The 16,066-nt window shown below is 30.3% G+C and overlaps 1 protein-coding gene across 1 annotated transcript in view; it reads right to left on the reverse strand.

Annotated features, from left to right (window-relative positions):
- Positions 1-1,023: 1,023 nt before the first annotated feature.
- The window catches only part of LOC108910259 (inter-alpha-trypsin inhibitor heavy chain H3), a 70,909-nt gene continuing 55,866 nt past the window's right edge, over positions 1,024-16,066 (reverse strand). Inside the window, exons 20-24 of the mRNA XM_018714812.1 lie at positions 7,099-7,131; positions 5,126-5,155; positions 4,810-4,851; positions 3,517-3,546; positions 1,024-2,343 (exon numbers count right to left, since the gene is read on the reverse strand). Coding sequence (XP_018570328.1) covers positions 2,207-2,343; positions 3,517-3,546; positions 4,810-4,851; positions 5,126-5,155; positions 7,099-7,131 — 272 coding nt within the window. The 3' untranslated portion in view covers positions 1,024-2,206. The remainder of the gene's footprint in view (positions 2,344-3,516; positions 3,547-4,809; positions 4,852-5,125; positions 5,156-7,098; positions 7,132-16,066) is intronic.

Here is a 16,066-nt window from a genome sequence, read left to right on the forward strand (position 1 = left end):
CTTTTATGGAAGCAGAAACTTGAATATATATTTCCGAAGGATTTAGATGCGCTGAATCCGAATCTGGCAGCAGAATTGCTCTATCACATCAGGTTTTTGAGATATCCTAACCTAAAAGTGAAAAAACACTGTTTCTCGTCATATTTGAGGTTATGCAGTAATGCCATCTATTATTTTTCAAAAAACTAATACGTTGAATCTAAAAGTACAAGGCTCCCTCCTTCGAATGCCGTTGAGTTTGCTCAAATATCTTTTTTTCGTTGAGATATCACATGTTGAAATTTTTAAGTTTCTCAGTTTCTTAATATGCGAAAATCTACTAAGGATCCCTTAGATATCAAGCAGTCGATTGCAATTCAGAAACTTCATACCTATACGGTTTGTGGGTTTTTAGTTGGTGGGCTTGGAGTTTGTAGGTTCGGGTTTTATGAGATTGGGGATTGTGGGTTTAGGTATTGTGGGTTTGGGGTTTGTGGGTTTGTGGATTTGGAGTTTGTGAGTTTGAGTTCGTAGGGATTGAAGGTTTCCGAGTATGAAGTTTCTGAACTGCAATCAACTCATTGACGTCTAAGGGATCCTTAGTAGATTTTCGCATATTAAGAAACTGATAAACTTAGAAATTTCAACATGTGATATCTCAACGAAAAAAAAAAGATATTTGAGCAAACTCAACGGCATTCGATAGAGGGAGCCTTGTACTTTTAAATTATATATATATTTACAAAAAGAATAGATGGCATTGCTACATAACCTCAAATATGACAAAAAAAACAGTGATTTTTGCGCTTCTGACGTGATAGAGCAATTCTATATATCCTATTCTATGGCTGTACTGTTAACTTGTAGTTTTCAGTTTTCACCTGGTTTTCCATATGTTATCACTGTCTTTTAATTCATTGTCACGTATTGAAACAATGGGAACTCTTATATAAAATCGAAATTAAATAGATGGATGATAAAGAAATTTTTGGATTAAAATATTTATTACTTACACAAACACATAGATAAGTAAAACATAACACGCATGTTCAACAGTCTATATTTAGGAAGATTATAAAATCTTATAAGTACATATAAAAATATAAGGTAACGTAAAAAATATGTATATCAGTTCACATATTAGATTATTGGGCTCTATACAAAATTAATTACTAATCTACAGAATATATATCTAAGTACACGTTAAATGAAGATTTGTGTAATATTTAATTATCTTTTGGTTTCAAAAAGGACAAGAAAATCCTATTAATTGTCCCAAATTCTTCAGTCTTACAAAATTATGTGAGGAAAGTGTACTACCTGATTTTTAAGTAATTGGTGAAATATATACCTATAGGGTTTAACAGCAACATTACGACAATCTTCGAGACTAAATTCTCTATGTCAAATACAAAATAATAGAAATACAACTTTCCGTAAAACAATTCCTAAGGGCTTTATCATTCAAAAGTTGGAAGTGAAACATATTTTTTGATGAGTTGCCATTGAACCACTAAAAATACAAACATTAACTTCCAATTTATTACAGTCCAGCTCCCTCATAATAACTGGAAAAATAAGCCAGTGGCGTCCGAATTAAGAGTAGTTCGTTTGTCAAAATAAAGCTATTTGAAATTCAAAGTTTGAAGTTTTGCAAATCTGAATAGACCATATAACATCAAAATTTTTGTGTGCACATAAAATACAAAGAGCATAATAATCTTAAGAGCTAATCGGCAACCTATTCTAGATAAGTCAATTATTTGTTATTTTTCAATAATTACAGGTTTTTTCTACAGTTACACAGAAAAATTGAAACTACTCGTCCGACTACCTTTCATTTAAATAAATGCGAATTGGTAGATAATTTATTATTGTTATTCTGATTTTCACGTATGCTCTGATACTAGAAATGTGTAAAATGCTGCCATGGTTTTTAGACTTTTGTTTTAAATCTGCAAAATCTTTACGTCAAATTATATTTTTTGGTCATTGAAACCCATCAGAATCCTATTAATTCTGATGCCCCTGGTTCGATTTTGTTCAAATTTAACATAAATGTAGCTACTAAGAGGAAACTGCACTGTACCAAATTGAAAGTTTATAGCTTCAATAGTTAGTCTAATACAATATTTCACTTCAAATCCTATACGCAATTTACATTTTCTGTTCGTTTTGCATAAGAATTTCTAGCAGGAATACAGAAATACTATAGATATCCCTACAATTAATAACTAGGTCGACAAACATAACCTTGAAACAGGATTAGAGTTGTATCATCTTTTTCTAACTGCAACATGATAATAAAGGGACGATTGGCTCTAAAAATCTTTACTTCTTTTTTTTCTAATTTGGATTTTTTATCTGTAATGATAAATAGGTTTCATTTTTAAATGAACAATAATCAGGGTTTATTTCAATTTTTGTATACAAAGAGAATTCATCTTTATAAACAAGATAACTTAAAAATACAAAGATGCAATATTTCACAAAAAAAAATTGTACAATTGTTCTCCGACTTGGTGATAAGTAAGGCTGTCAAAACTGAACCGTCGGACATAGACGTACGCATTATTTATTAAAAAGCAACAACCTGCTTGGCACGCCAGTGAATTGCGGCTCTCTCTGACAGCCTTAGTGATTAGAAAGTTATATGAACGTAGGCCTGCAAAGGACTCATTTTTTAGACAAGGTGATAATTATTTTAGGATATATTCATTTGTTTTAAACGTTCCCCAGCAGATCGATTAATACAAACATCGCCTCATGCTAGGTCTACAGAAGTGCATCCCCAATTTTTCTCGATATATACAAAATATATTTATTATGCGTGTTTATATAAACTTTGTTTCAAAAATTAATAATAAGGAAAATCTCCCTTTAATGGAAGATGGGAAATCGTAGATATTATATTTTTTGAGATATCTTAATAGGCCTTAAAGATATCTTATTAGATTACACTTAAAGCATCTGGACACTAATGTAACCAGTATATTATTCAAATCCTACACTTTACACAAGCACAAGGAATAATTTGTGAATTTGTTTTTATTAATATTTATTTAAATTTAACCCCCTAACTACTACTACTACTATTAGCCCCAAAAGAGTATTATCTACATGAAAAATAAGCTCACTTCTACATATATTTACAGATTACACAGTACAGGAAAAATTAATTTTACATTTAAATAACAATACAAAACTTTACACATTCACATTATTTTATTATTAGGTTAATATTAAATTTTTTTACTTACTCTCAGCATCCGGAGATGTTGAGGAGGCTAAAAAAAATATTTCATTTAATATATTTCAGGAGAATTAAAAGAAATGAACTAGAATGTCATTTTTTAATATTTTCCCACAATAGGCCTTGAAAAAATAATACATTATCTAAATTCTCCATCTAGAAGTGGTTATAAGAAAAATAATTATTGCCAAAACATAAAAAAGTTCTCCAATGTTATAAACATTTTTGGTGAAAATTAATACACAAAGTAATTTGTTAATAAAAATGAATTTAAATTCTCTTACCCGGAGGACATCCAAAAGTAAAAGAAGGTGCTGCAATTAATAAAAAAATAATTAGTTTATTTAAACATTCACTTTAGAAAACATAAAAAAGAACTGTTTTTGATTAGTGGACGAACTTCTATAGGCTAAAGATACCCACACACCGATCCCAAATTCTGAACTCCTTCCCCCTCAGAACTGCTGCCTAATCTGTATAAAAATAGTACAATTGCTTTTAATTTGTCAATGTTGCGAGAAACAACTACTCCGAGGGCTATAAGCTCCTACCGGCATTGAATTATACCCGCAACACCTAGTGCAACAACTAGGATCATTCGCCAGTTTAACCCACCAGACACAGACCGGTTTCGGACTTATTAGTCCTCATCAGTGTGCTATAGTTGTTGCACTAGGTGTTGCGGGTATAATTCAATGCCGGTAGGAGCATACAGCCCTCGGAGTAGTTGTTTCTCGCAACACTGACAAATTAAAACATTGTCTTCGCCCTCTGTGGGTGGCAGTCGTGCAACAAGTACCTGCAATATAGAAGGTCGCTTCCTACTGTATCCATTTGAATGGCACAGTTGGGAGTCAACACGACATATGGAGCCATTAGCGCTCCTGCGTACAATAGTACAATTTCTGTTATTGTGTCCCTAATCCATTTTTGCAAGACAACACAACTGATTGTCATAACTGGTCAACATCAATGTCGTTATTAACTTAATTATTTCTCACTAAAAAATATATAATTTCACTTACCTAATTGAATAGGTTGAAATAGAAATAAACATAATACAGGGTGTAACTAAGATAGTTGCCCAAATTTTTGTGGCACATTCTAAGTACATAACATACAGTCTGAAACTCATTTAATTTTATTGTAAGATGTTTTTATACATGTTCAATTGACTTCGGATAGACTATACTACTACACTACTACTACTTTTACTACTACTTTTACTACTACAGTTACAGTTGCAATTAGTTATATACAGTATTTGATTTTTGTTGAAATATAATAACTCGAGACTAATATTTTTTCTTTTCCTCATAGCCAAAAATAAAATAGACGTGGGAGGATTTTGACCTCCAAACTTAGTCCACTGAATGTGCCAATGGTATCGAATCATTTTTAAAAAAATGGTACACTAATAATCAAAAAATTATTTTTTTAATTTTTTTCCTCTTACATATTCAAATATGTAAGGAAACATTCAAACATGGAAGGAGTTCTAACCCCAAACCCAGACATATGCCTGTTGCATTTAGTTGCAACGCTATGCAATAATTTTCACAAAATCATATACTAACCTCCACTTTGCGAAAAAGGGGCAGTTCCAGATGTTTGTGTATCTGAAATTTTTCTTAGTTTTTAATACATCTAAAGAAAAACATATTTCTTTTCATACATTTCCGGAGAATTAAAAGAAATTAACTATAGAATGTTATTTTTTATTTTTTTTCCGCAATAGCCTTTGAAAAAATAACAAGTTATCTAAATTCTCCATTTAGATGGGTAATAAGAAATATAATTATTTAAAAACATAAAAAACTTACCGAATGTTATAAGCATTTTTTGTGAAAATTAAAGTAATTTGTTAATAAAAACGAACTTAAATTCCCTTACCCTGAGGACATCCAAAAGTAAAGGAAGTTGCTGCAATAAATAAAAAAAATAATTAGTTTATTTAAACATTCACTTTAGTCCCTAAAATGTATTTTCATTTATTTATTTATTTCACTTACCCGAATAGGTTGAAATAAAAATAAACATAATACAGGGCGTAACTAAGATAGTTGCCCAAATTTTAGTGGCACATTCTACATCATATACAGTCTGTACAATATTTGAGATAGAATTCCAAGGAAAGATTNAAACAAAAATAAAATTGAACGCCCTGTATCTCAGAAACAAAGCGTTTTAGGACATATATATATATAGGAACTTTTAGACTCAAAATGAGGTCTTCTACTGATTCCTGAAGTCCTGCTATTTAAATGTGAGACACCCTGTATATATAACCACTCAAAATCATTTGGAACAATCAAGCTACCAAATATATCAATAGTCTACAACTTCCAGCTTTTCAAAAGGGATTTTCTCTAAACATCTGGGGATGAACATTTAATAGAATTGTTTTTCCTATACAAATTATTAAAGCTCTTCTAAAATTGAAAACATATATCAGTTATTTAGAAAATAACTTTTATAGTTTATTAGACAACATTCCGCTAAGCTTAAGAAATCACTTGTTATCGGCCCAATGGTGACCCTGCTAATAATGTACCTATACGATAGATAATTTATTAGTAGTTTTTGCCCTATTTTGGTCAATTATACCTGGTAAATTTTTGTATTCCCTCAACAGGACACCTTATATTATTGAAATGTATACCAGATGGCCAAGTAAATAATACCACCGAAGTATCTCAGTTACATCAGAAGTATAGTCACAATTTTTTTAATATGACATAGACGTCATATAAATAAGTTTCGCTTCTTAATAATACAGAAAAATAGAGAAAGATAACTTGCGGAATAATTACATTGCATACAATTGTTTATAAATATTGACTACCTCACAAATGACTTTTTAAATTTTTTCGATATTGTCTCCATGGTCTACTCGATAAATTTCATCGGATTACCATAACCAAAAATTATGGCCATATTTTAAAAAAATTTGAGTAACAGTCATGGAATTTATTTCCAAAAAGTTCAGTAAAGGCTAATGGTACACAAAATTTATTTTTGCTTCTATTTTAAAACAAATATCCAATTTAATTTTCATTTACTAGTTTCATTTACTGGCACTACTGCTACTACTACTACCTACCAGTATTACTAGACTACTAATTTTCCTATTACTACTACTATTATTGCTTTAGTACTATAACTACTCTGTATTTAAAAAGAATATCAAAAAAGACAAAGAGTCAGACAACTGGTAAGATTGATCTTTATAGTGTACAACACGCTTTCATTGAAATTTTGAAATATTTCTTAAAAAACTTTTCACATCTATCAATTTTTCTCCCAATAAATTGATCAAGAAATCGGCCAAGTTATCCTGGTATTGTTAATAAAAAATTGTGATAAATTCCCTAGCTTTAATAATTTGTCCAATAGATTAGAGATACATAATTATTTTTTAATTTCTTTCAATCAGTAGTACCAATTTTATTTAGCCTTAATTTTAAATATTTAAGAAATAGGATGCACATTCTGCTCTTTACTGTTTGTATTACAGCCTGGCATAAAATTTATTTCATTTTGAAAGTTTAAATTTGATCAACAAATGGCAAATTGTATAATTTCTAGACTTTTTTAACTTGTACATCGATACACAATATTGTGTTACTATCTATAATGATTTTAAATTAACATGGACTAAATAAAATTTATATTGTTTAAACTTCATTGTTGCAATCAAATTTATAACTGTTGTATAATTAGTTTTACAGTAATAATTAAGTTTTACTTACCCTGAGAGCTTCCAAATTGAACTGCTAGAATACATAAGAATATTCGTTTATAACAAATATTTAACTAACAGAATTGATAAAATGATTTTAATTACATTATAGGTATATACTTACTTATATTTTTAGCTCCAAAACGTACAGCTCTACCTGCAATATAAAGAAAAATATATTTCTTCTATTTATCAATATATGTAAATGAAGGCATATACAGTGTGTTCACGGATTGAGTGGGCATAGGGCGTAAAAGACACAAATTTTTTGAGTTGAAATTTAAGCTTCTATAAAATAAGAAATTGAAAAAATTATTTCAATTAATTAATTACGATAAATTTTCAAAATTCCAAAAAAAAACAAAGTTGGACGATCAAATTGAAAGTTGACAATCTGTCATAACCTTTAGTTTTCAATGACTTTCTTAAGACAATATTTTTGATATTTTTAAAAACAAAGGTACTTTACTCATGACAATTTTTCAAAATTCATCGTAAAAACACCCTGTACATTAATTAATTGGACACATCTTTTCAACTTCTTAGTTCAAGGCCAAGCAGAGATGGGCATCATCTGAAATTTCAACTCGAAAATTTTTTGTCATTTACACCCCCATACACTCAATCCGTGGACACACTGTATATATGGATTGTTAATTTAAAGTGAAATTGTTATTTGATTGACATTATAAATCTGTAATTTTAGCAATTCTGGATAAAGTGACAGTGATAAAAAATAATTTGTATATGAAAACTTATATCCTATATGACTTTAACTGTAATAGTTGCGTTGTTGTTATCCTCCATCTTTCAATTCTCTGCGATCATGAATTAATTTGGTTTTATCATTCATATTCTCACAATTGCACAGATAATAAAACAAACCTCGTTCGTAAATACACAGGGTGATTCACTTTTTATAATTAGGACTTTAACCATGGATTGATCTCATCAAAATAATGTAATTTTGAAGTATACACTTTTTCTTCCAAAGCCTTCCTTTTAGCAATATAACCTCTCAAAAAAAAAATTTTTTTTTAGTTTTTATTTATTTTTTCTAAAACTATATTATTAGTATGAAGTATACAAATGAAAAACTATAGATTTTACAAATTATTAAAAATAAAAATAATTAAAAATAAATCAATCATAGGTGTCTGTAAGGGGCTATTTTTAATATAATTTCTATGCCACTGGAAATTTTTCAAAATGAATATATTTTTTTACATTGTGGTTTATTCTTCAGCAATAAGGTATCTTACTATTTTTAAATGCTTGGTTTTTGAGGAAAATGCTTCTTGTGGATTCATTACATGTGACATGGTTAAGTTTTTCAAACAAAGTAATACAGAATAAAATATTCGATATTGGGAAACAAACAGAAATAACAATTAACAATAGAGAACAAAAGAAAAAGTATCACAACAAATGTTCAAAATGGTGTATTGAACCTCAATGCATTTCTCACATCGCCTAATTAAGCTTTGAACTGATCTCTTAATCATCTCCTGCTGTTGGGGTTCTATTTAAGAGTTTTACAATTATTTTCAATTCTGGTGAACTATACACCCTTTCTTTAATAAATCCCCAAACGAAATAATCCATCGGATTTAGATCTGGCGATCGTGGCGGCCAAGCAATGGGATCAATACCAGGTTCTGAATGATTCATCTCCAAAATATGCCCGATCCAACGACGTGGATTGTGCTCCCCGAGCCACCAACTAATTGTTAATGAGTCGGGGCGCCATCCATCTGAATCCACATATTTCTCCTTAGAAGTCAGTAAGTAAGGTGTCGAGTAAAGTATTTAAATCTTTTTCTTTGTTTGAAAAACTTAACTATTTCACATGTAAGGAAACCATAAGCCAGTTTTCTCAAAATTTTTCTAATTTAAAAATAGTAAGATCTTTTTGCTGTAGAATAAACCGCAATGTAAAAAAATATTTTCATTTTCAAAATTATATTCATTTTCAAAAATTTCCAATGGTGTACAGATTATATTAAAAATAAGGGTTATCAGAGCCCCTTAGGGATGCCTATAATTAATCTATTTTCACAATAATTTAAAAAATCGATAGAGCTTTTCATTCGTATACTTCATAATAAATATAAAATAAATGGCTTTCATAATTTTGGAAAAAATAAATAAAAACCAAAAAAAAAAAATATTTTTTCAAGAGCTTAGATTGCTAAAAGAAAGCCTTTGGAAGAAAAAGTGTATACTTACTTCAAAATGATATTATTTTGACGAGATCTACCGATGGTTAAAGTTCTAATCATAAAAAGTGAATCACACTGTATAGATTTTACAATGGATTTTGTTATTTGAACGATTTTGATAGTAAAAACTACCGATTGTATAATCACGGAATCATGAGTCTACAGGAGCTTGCATGCCCTGGGTAGAGTTTACGGAGTTATAAGGCTACAGGCTCCGGATTACAGGGTGATGGGGTTAGTTATGAAGTTAAAAGCTTATGGGGTTATATACAGGGTGTTTCATAACTGGATGTCAATATTGAAGGGTGTTAATCTGTGTGTTTTTAAGACAAAAAGTTCATATAAACATAGGTCCGTTTTCGCTTTATTTTTGACATACAGGGTGATGAACTCCGAAACTAAATTAGATAGTTTTAAAAAACTCAGTATGTGTAAACTAGGTGCAGAGACACATCTTTTGCATAATAAACGAATTTTCATTTTTAACCAGTGGCGTCCCACATTTCATGACCGATGGGTAGGCCATGGTGGATCCCAACAATGGCCCCCCAGGTCCCCAGATTTGAATAGTGCGGACTTCTTCTTATGGGGGCATCTGAAAACTCGAGTATACAACACTCCGGTTAACACTGTAGAAGACCTGAGGAATCGCATAAGAGCTTCCTGTGATGTAATAAGGAACACTGACAACATTTTTCAAAGAGTCCGCACTAATATGAGAAGAAGAGCTGAAGCATGTATCCTTGCAGGTGGAGGGCATTTTCAACAACTGATGTAANCATCCCTGTATATTTTATTATTAGCTCTTGTACATTTTACTTTTGTTTAACTAAATGAATTAATAAAAGTATTTATTTGCATGTCAAAAAAAAGAATAATGTATTGTAGCAAAAGTTACCCTAGTGTACTTTGCTTATACATTTGTTTTCTTATTTGTTTCATGATGTTTCTAAAGTATGTTCTGTTACTTTCTATCTTCTTAGAAGCTTAAAGATACTATACTGTTCATAGAAACCCATGAAAATTTCAAAACACAGTGAAAAATATAAAAAGTTGAAATTTGTTGTTGGGAAGTATCAAAATTGTCAGTAGGTATGTAAACCGTGAGTATTAAATTGTGAAAGAAATGAGTGAGTGAAGCTAAATAAAGGAAATTTGGTATAGTAGGTATATAATCTAAGATTATTTAGGAACCTACCTACATCTTTTGATATAATATTTATTACAAATTGAAATAGGTTTTCAATTATCAATTATTTCGTGCACTAGTCATATTTTATTACGCTACTACTACTACTAGTTTTACTTTTGCTACTGCAGTTACAGTTTTTTGGCAAAATATAACACTTGAGATTAATATTTTTCTAGTAAAAAAAAAATCAGTCAATAAATTATTTTTCTTTTATAACTGTCCCCAGTAACTTTGTCAAAAAAAAATAAATAAAGTATACTAACCTCCACTCTGTGAAAAAGAACCAAATCTATTTCCAGATGTATGTGTACCTGAAATTTTTTTGGTTTTTAGTATACTAATCCAGTAAAATTATTACATCAACTGATTTTGACAAAAAAATGGTACACTAATCTCCACTGTGCGGAAAAGGAACAAACTCTCTTTACGTTTTTAATAAATAATAATTAATAATACAGCAATATTAAAATAAATCTCTTCAAAGCATTTACTCCTCCATTTTGAGGGAAAAAACCTAACCAAGTAGAGTATCTGAATTTTCTTTTTTAAACATTCTTAGTATCTCATTGTCATTTAATAATTGTAAAATTATTGCATCAAAATGATTTTGAGAAAAAAAAAATAGTAGAGGTACTTATACTAATCTCCACTTTGTGGATAAGAACCAAAGTCAGAGCCTGAAAATAAGATTTTTCTATGCAATATATCAAAAATAAAAAAGACAATAAATATGAAAAGTTAGTTGTACACACTGAAGAAATTTAGATGAATTATATAAAATCTTGAACAATAATAGTTGGTTCAAATTTTCAGCTGAGAATTTGCATGATTTCACTTTAAATACGGGAACTGCAATACCAAAAAATAAGTAGAGTTTGCTCTGTAAACTCTGCTGCGGTACTCGGTATTCAAGACACAGGGTGCGAAAGTTTACCAAAAAATATATTTTTTCTGCAATACCTTCATGATGCAATTCAATGAAATTTACTACAGCGTATTCACTTAAGGATGGCTTTAACCAGTGGCGTGTTACGGAAGATGCTGCCTCATTTTCCCAAGAAAATAATACGCCACTGGCGTTTTTTTTTGTAGAAATATTGTTATATTCAGGTACTGTTTATCTCCTAAACGGCTACTACTATTTAAAAACACCAAGAGACACTTTTCATTCATTTAACATAATAATACCCGAATGTAACATTATTTCTACAAAAAACCGCCAGTTGCGAATTTTTTTCTTGGGAAAATGGAGCGGCACCTTCAGTAGCACGAAACTGGTTAATGCCACGAGGTTAATATTACAATATTCAATACAACGTCTTATTAAGTGAATACGCTGTAGTAAATTTCATTTAAATCGTTTAGCACAATATGAAGATATGACGGAAAATATATTTTTTTTTTTTGGAAACTTGAACATCCTGTATCTAGAATACCACGTCCCCCAGGAAAAATGTTTATAGAGCAAACTCCACTTATTTTTTGGCAACTAATCTATTCCTGCAGTTTCTGTATTTAAAGTGAAATCACCCTTTATATCTAAAAAGTAATACAACTTCACTTACTGTCAGTAGTTCCAAAAACTCCAGGAGTAGCTATATAACAAAGGAAAATTTATTGTTTCTTCTATTTCAGAATTTAAATGGCTTTTATTTTTGCAATTATTTTTATTTTAATTGGAGAAAACCAATGAAATTAAGATAATTCAATGAATTTAAAATTGTAGTTTAAAAAAATACTGGATACTTCACTTTGGAGGCAGATTTGTCGACTCGAAATAAGACAAAAATTTCATACAAACATGGGTCCGCAAGTCCACCCTACGGGGAGGTAGACGCGTTTGAAGATGACTTTATATAAATAGGTTGTTGCCAATAACTTTTAACTGCTTTGAAGGAGAGGGATAAGTTTTGAATGATAAGTTACTACTAAGCAACATGATTATTTGAGGTAGAGTGGATTTACGGACCCATGTTTATATGAAATTTTTGTCTTAGTTTGTGTCGACACATCTACCCTCAAAGTGAAGTACCTACCACTATTTCTGAACACCTTATATACAGGGTGTCCCTAAATAAGTGTAGCAACGGAAAACTGTAAATTCCTCTCGAAAAGAGGCACATTTTTTTCCTCTTCCATTTTTCTCTCCGGGCTTTCGTTTTCGAGATACACGGTGTCAAAACATTAATTTTTTTTTAGTTTTTCGCCAATATCTTAGGAATCGTTTGAACTACAGGACTNATCCTTGCAGGTGGAGGGCATTTTCAACAACTGATGTAATTGTTTGTTTTTTTCGTTTCACAAAATTGTTATTTGTGGATCGTCAATCGTAATTATTAATAATATTATACAATAATGTGTATAAGTTATCTAGTAAAAGAATTATTTCCATAAAATGTGTAAAAAGTACTTCATTCCACGTACAGATAATTATTGTTGTTCTTTATTTTTTTACTAAAAAACAGTGCAAGATAAGAAAAAAACTAAAGAGATCTTTTTTATTACAAAATAAAGCACCATTTGTACAATAATTTTTGTTTTTCAAAAATGCAGTGGCATATCATTTTTTTCATTCAAAATAATGAGGTTGAAGTTAATTGGGACGCCACTGGTTAAAAATGAAAACTCGTTTATTATGCAAAAGACGCGTCTCTGCACCTAGTTTACACATACTAAGTTTTATAAAACTATCTAATTTAGTTTCGGAGTTATTAAAAAAAAACAATTTTACAAACAGATATTCATCACCCTGTATATCAAAAATAAAGCGAAAACGGACCTATGTTTATATGAACTTTTTGTCTTAAAATCACGCACAGATTAACACCCTTCAATATTGACATCCAATTATGAAACACCCTGTATATNACCGGGGTTGAAAATTATTGAATTACTAATATCGCTATTAAAAAATAAGGGTTGATGGTAGAAGGGTGAAAATTTAGGATTGTATGTATTTTTTAAGGCCACATCATAAAAAAATAAAAAAATAAAATTTTGTCCAAAAAACAACAATAAAATATTTTGGGGTGGACCACCCTTAACATTTAGGGGTATGAAAAATAGATGTTGGCCGATTCTCAGACCTGCCCGATAAGCACACAAAATTTCATCAAAATCGGTCCAGCCGTTTCGGAGGAGTACGGGAACGAACATTGTGACACGAGAATTTTATATATAAGATAAACACGATACTCTTCGTTTGGAAATTAAATTCCTTTCTTTTATTTTTCACCTCCTCTGATTTATTTTAATAAGAAAGTACACTGAAAATGCACAGGACGATACACAAAGAAACACGCCTTCGTAATGTCAAAACACAATATGCACTGCAAGCTGCTACGGTGAACGTCACGCCGCCAATATCTTTCTACTTTGGGTGTCGAATGCGGTAAATTCCAAGAAAATTACGCAGAGGTCTTCTTGGAATTCTATCTCAACAAATATCGTACAGACTATACTAACAAAACAAATTCCCATAAACATGCGTCCAGAATTACTTCGTATCAAACTTTCAAGAAATTTGTATTCTTTGATATTACAAGTTAAGGGATGAATTCAAATTTTCTAAGATATTGCAAATTGGACTCACTATTACTACAGAATACCAAAAACTTTACAAACATGGATTGTATCGCAGCTTCATGCTAAGAGGGTTGACTGTTTTCAAGATAAATCATAAAATGTCATACCAGTGTTTGATAATTCGAGCCAAAAGTATGATGATAACAAGTTATTTTTGAAATAATAATAATAATAATCCAAGCAATCAAAAAATTATTTCTTTCATTTTTTCCTCGTACATACTAAAATATTAAGAAAACATGAAACCCCAAACCCAAATATCTGCCTGTTGCAACGCTATCCAATAATTTTCACAAAATCATATACTAACCTCCACTTTGCGAAGAAGGGGCAAATCCAGTTCCAGTTGTTTGTGTATCTGAAATTTTTCTAGAGTTTTAATACATCAATACCACCAAAAATTTTCATAAAATGATTTTGACAAAAAAAATGGCATTAACGAAAGTTAATAAATTTTGTGGCATAGTAAGTTTTTTCGTTATTTATTTAGAAATTTAAAATGATCTTTCCAATTTCTGATAACAGATTGATTTTTGAAACGTCAAAAATTAAAGTGCGCAATAGTGATGCTTATTTTGTATTTGTCTGCATTTTTCAGTGTGAGATTTTTGATTAAGCAAAACTATTTTCATAAAAATAACCCATTACTGATCCTTTTGATGCACGGGTTTATTTAAATTTTTTCTAAAATCCTCAAATAAATAGAAAAAAATTGTGTACTTACCTCCACTTTGCGGAATAGAACCAAATCCAGTACCTGAAAATTGAGAGTATAAAGAATACTTACATATACAAGGTGTTTCACATAAGAACCGACACAGAGCAGAGGCATGTAGGGGAAATATGGCGATTTAATGCATCTTACCTAAGCATTAATCGACAGTAAGTAGAGTTCAATTGAAGCATTTTAAAGGATCGATAAAGAATGATCCACCATAGAATTTTTTAACCCCTTGGCGGACATAAGAAATTATTACTTTATTTTATGGGGAATTTAATTCTAAAATTTATCTTACTTTTGTTAGTTTTCAAAAATTAGGCACGTACCTATTGCTGTTATTTAAAATCATTGAAAATTCAAAAGTTGGCTATGAATTCAAACGTCAAACTTGCCGATCAAGAAAAGTCATTTAGCTTTAGTTAATTGTTTGCCGAGTGTTTTGAAAATGGTCGGGAAATTTTCATTTAGCGAACAAGTTGACACGCTATTAGTGTTAGGTTTCTGTGAAGGAAACTACAGAAGAAATATTGAAGAATATGGGAGATTTCCATATCGTGTAGTCCACCAATTAGAGAGGATATGTATTATTAGTTATTCGTGTTTTTGCTGAAAACGAAGTTTTTTGAAAATTAATAAGAGTTAAAAAAATTTTAGAATTAAATTCCCCATAAAATAAAGAAATAATTTTTTAAGTCAGCCGACAGATTAAAAATTTTATCACATTTTATCAACCCTTTAAAATGCTTTTTGAACTACAATCAAAATAGCTAAGGCGATAAACTATATTGTCTGTGATTGAACTCTACTTACTATCGATTAACGCTCTTGGTACACTCACACCGTGTACCAAATTTGATTATTCTAACTTCAAGTATAACTGCATGAGATGTTGATTTTTTTCGAAATTTGAAACCCCAATTTCAAGGCCTATAACTTCTCAGGGATGCAGCTTAATATAAAGGTAAGTTGCGTTATATCACCTTATTTTGGATTCCCCTACATGCCCCTGCTCTGTGTCGGTCCTTATGCGAAACAACCTGTATAGTTTAATAAATTTATATCTAAAAAGCGTATATTTTCACTTACTTGTAGATGTTCCAAAAAATCTTGTATTGGCTGAAATAAAAATGTTTCTAAAATTGTATACAGGGATGGCCAGAAGTACGGAATAAAATTCATATCTTTTGAATGAGTTAATTTTTTTTAAAACGCCGAAACACGTTAACTGATTTTGATTTTTTCCCATCTTTCGGTTATATAATAATTAATTTTTCTTCAACCCCCTAACCACCAGCTACCCCTACTTTNCTAATTTAGTTTCGGAGTTATTAAAAAAAAAACAATTTTACAAACAGATATTCATCACCCTGTA

The sequence above is a fragment of the Anoplophora glabripennis genome, unplaced genomic scaffold, assembly GCF_000390285.2.
Source record: "Anoplophora glabripennis isolate ALB-LARVAE unplaced genomic scaffold, Agla_2.0 scaffold336, whole genome shotgun sequence".
NCBI classification, from domain to species: Eukaryota; Metazoa; Arthropoda; class Insecta; order Coleoptera; family Cerambycidae; genus Anoplophora; species Anoplophora glabripennis.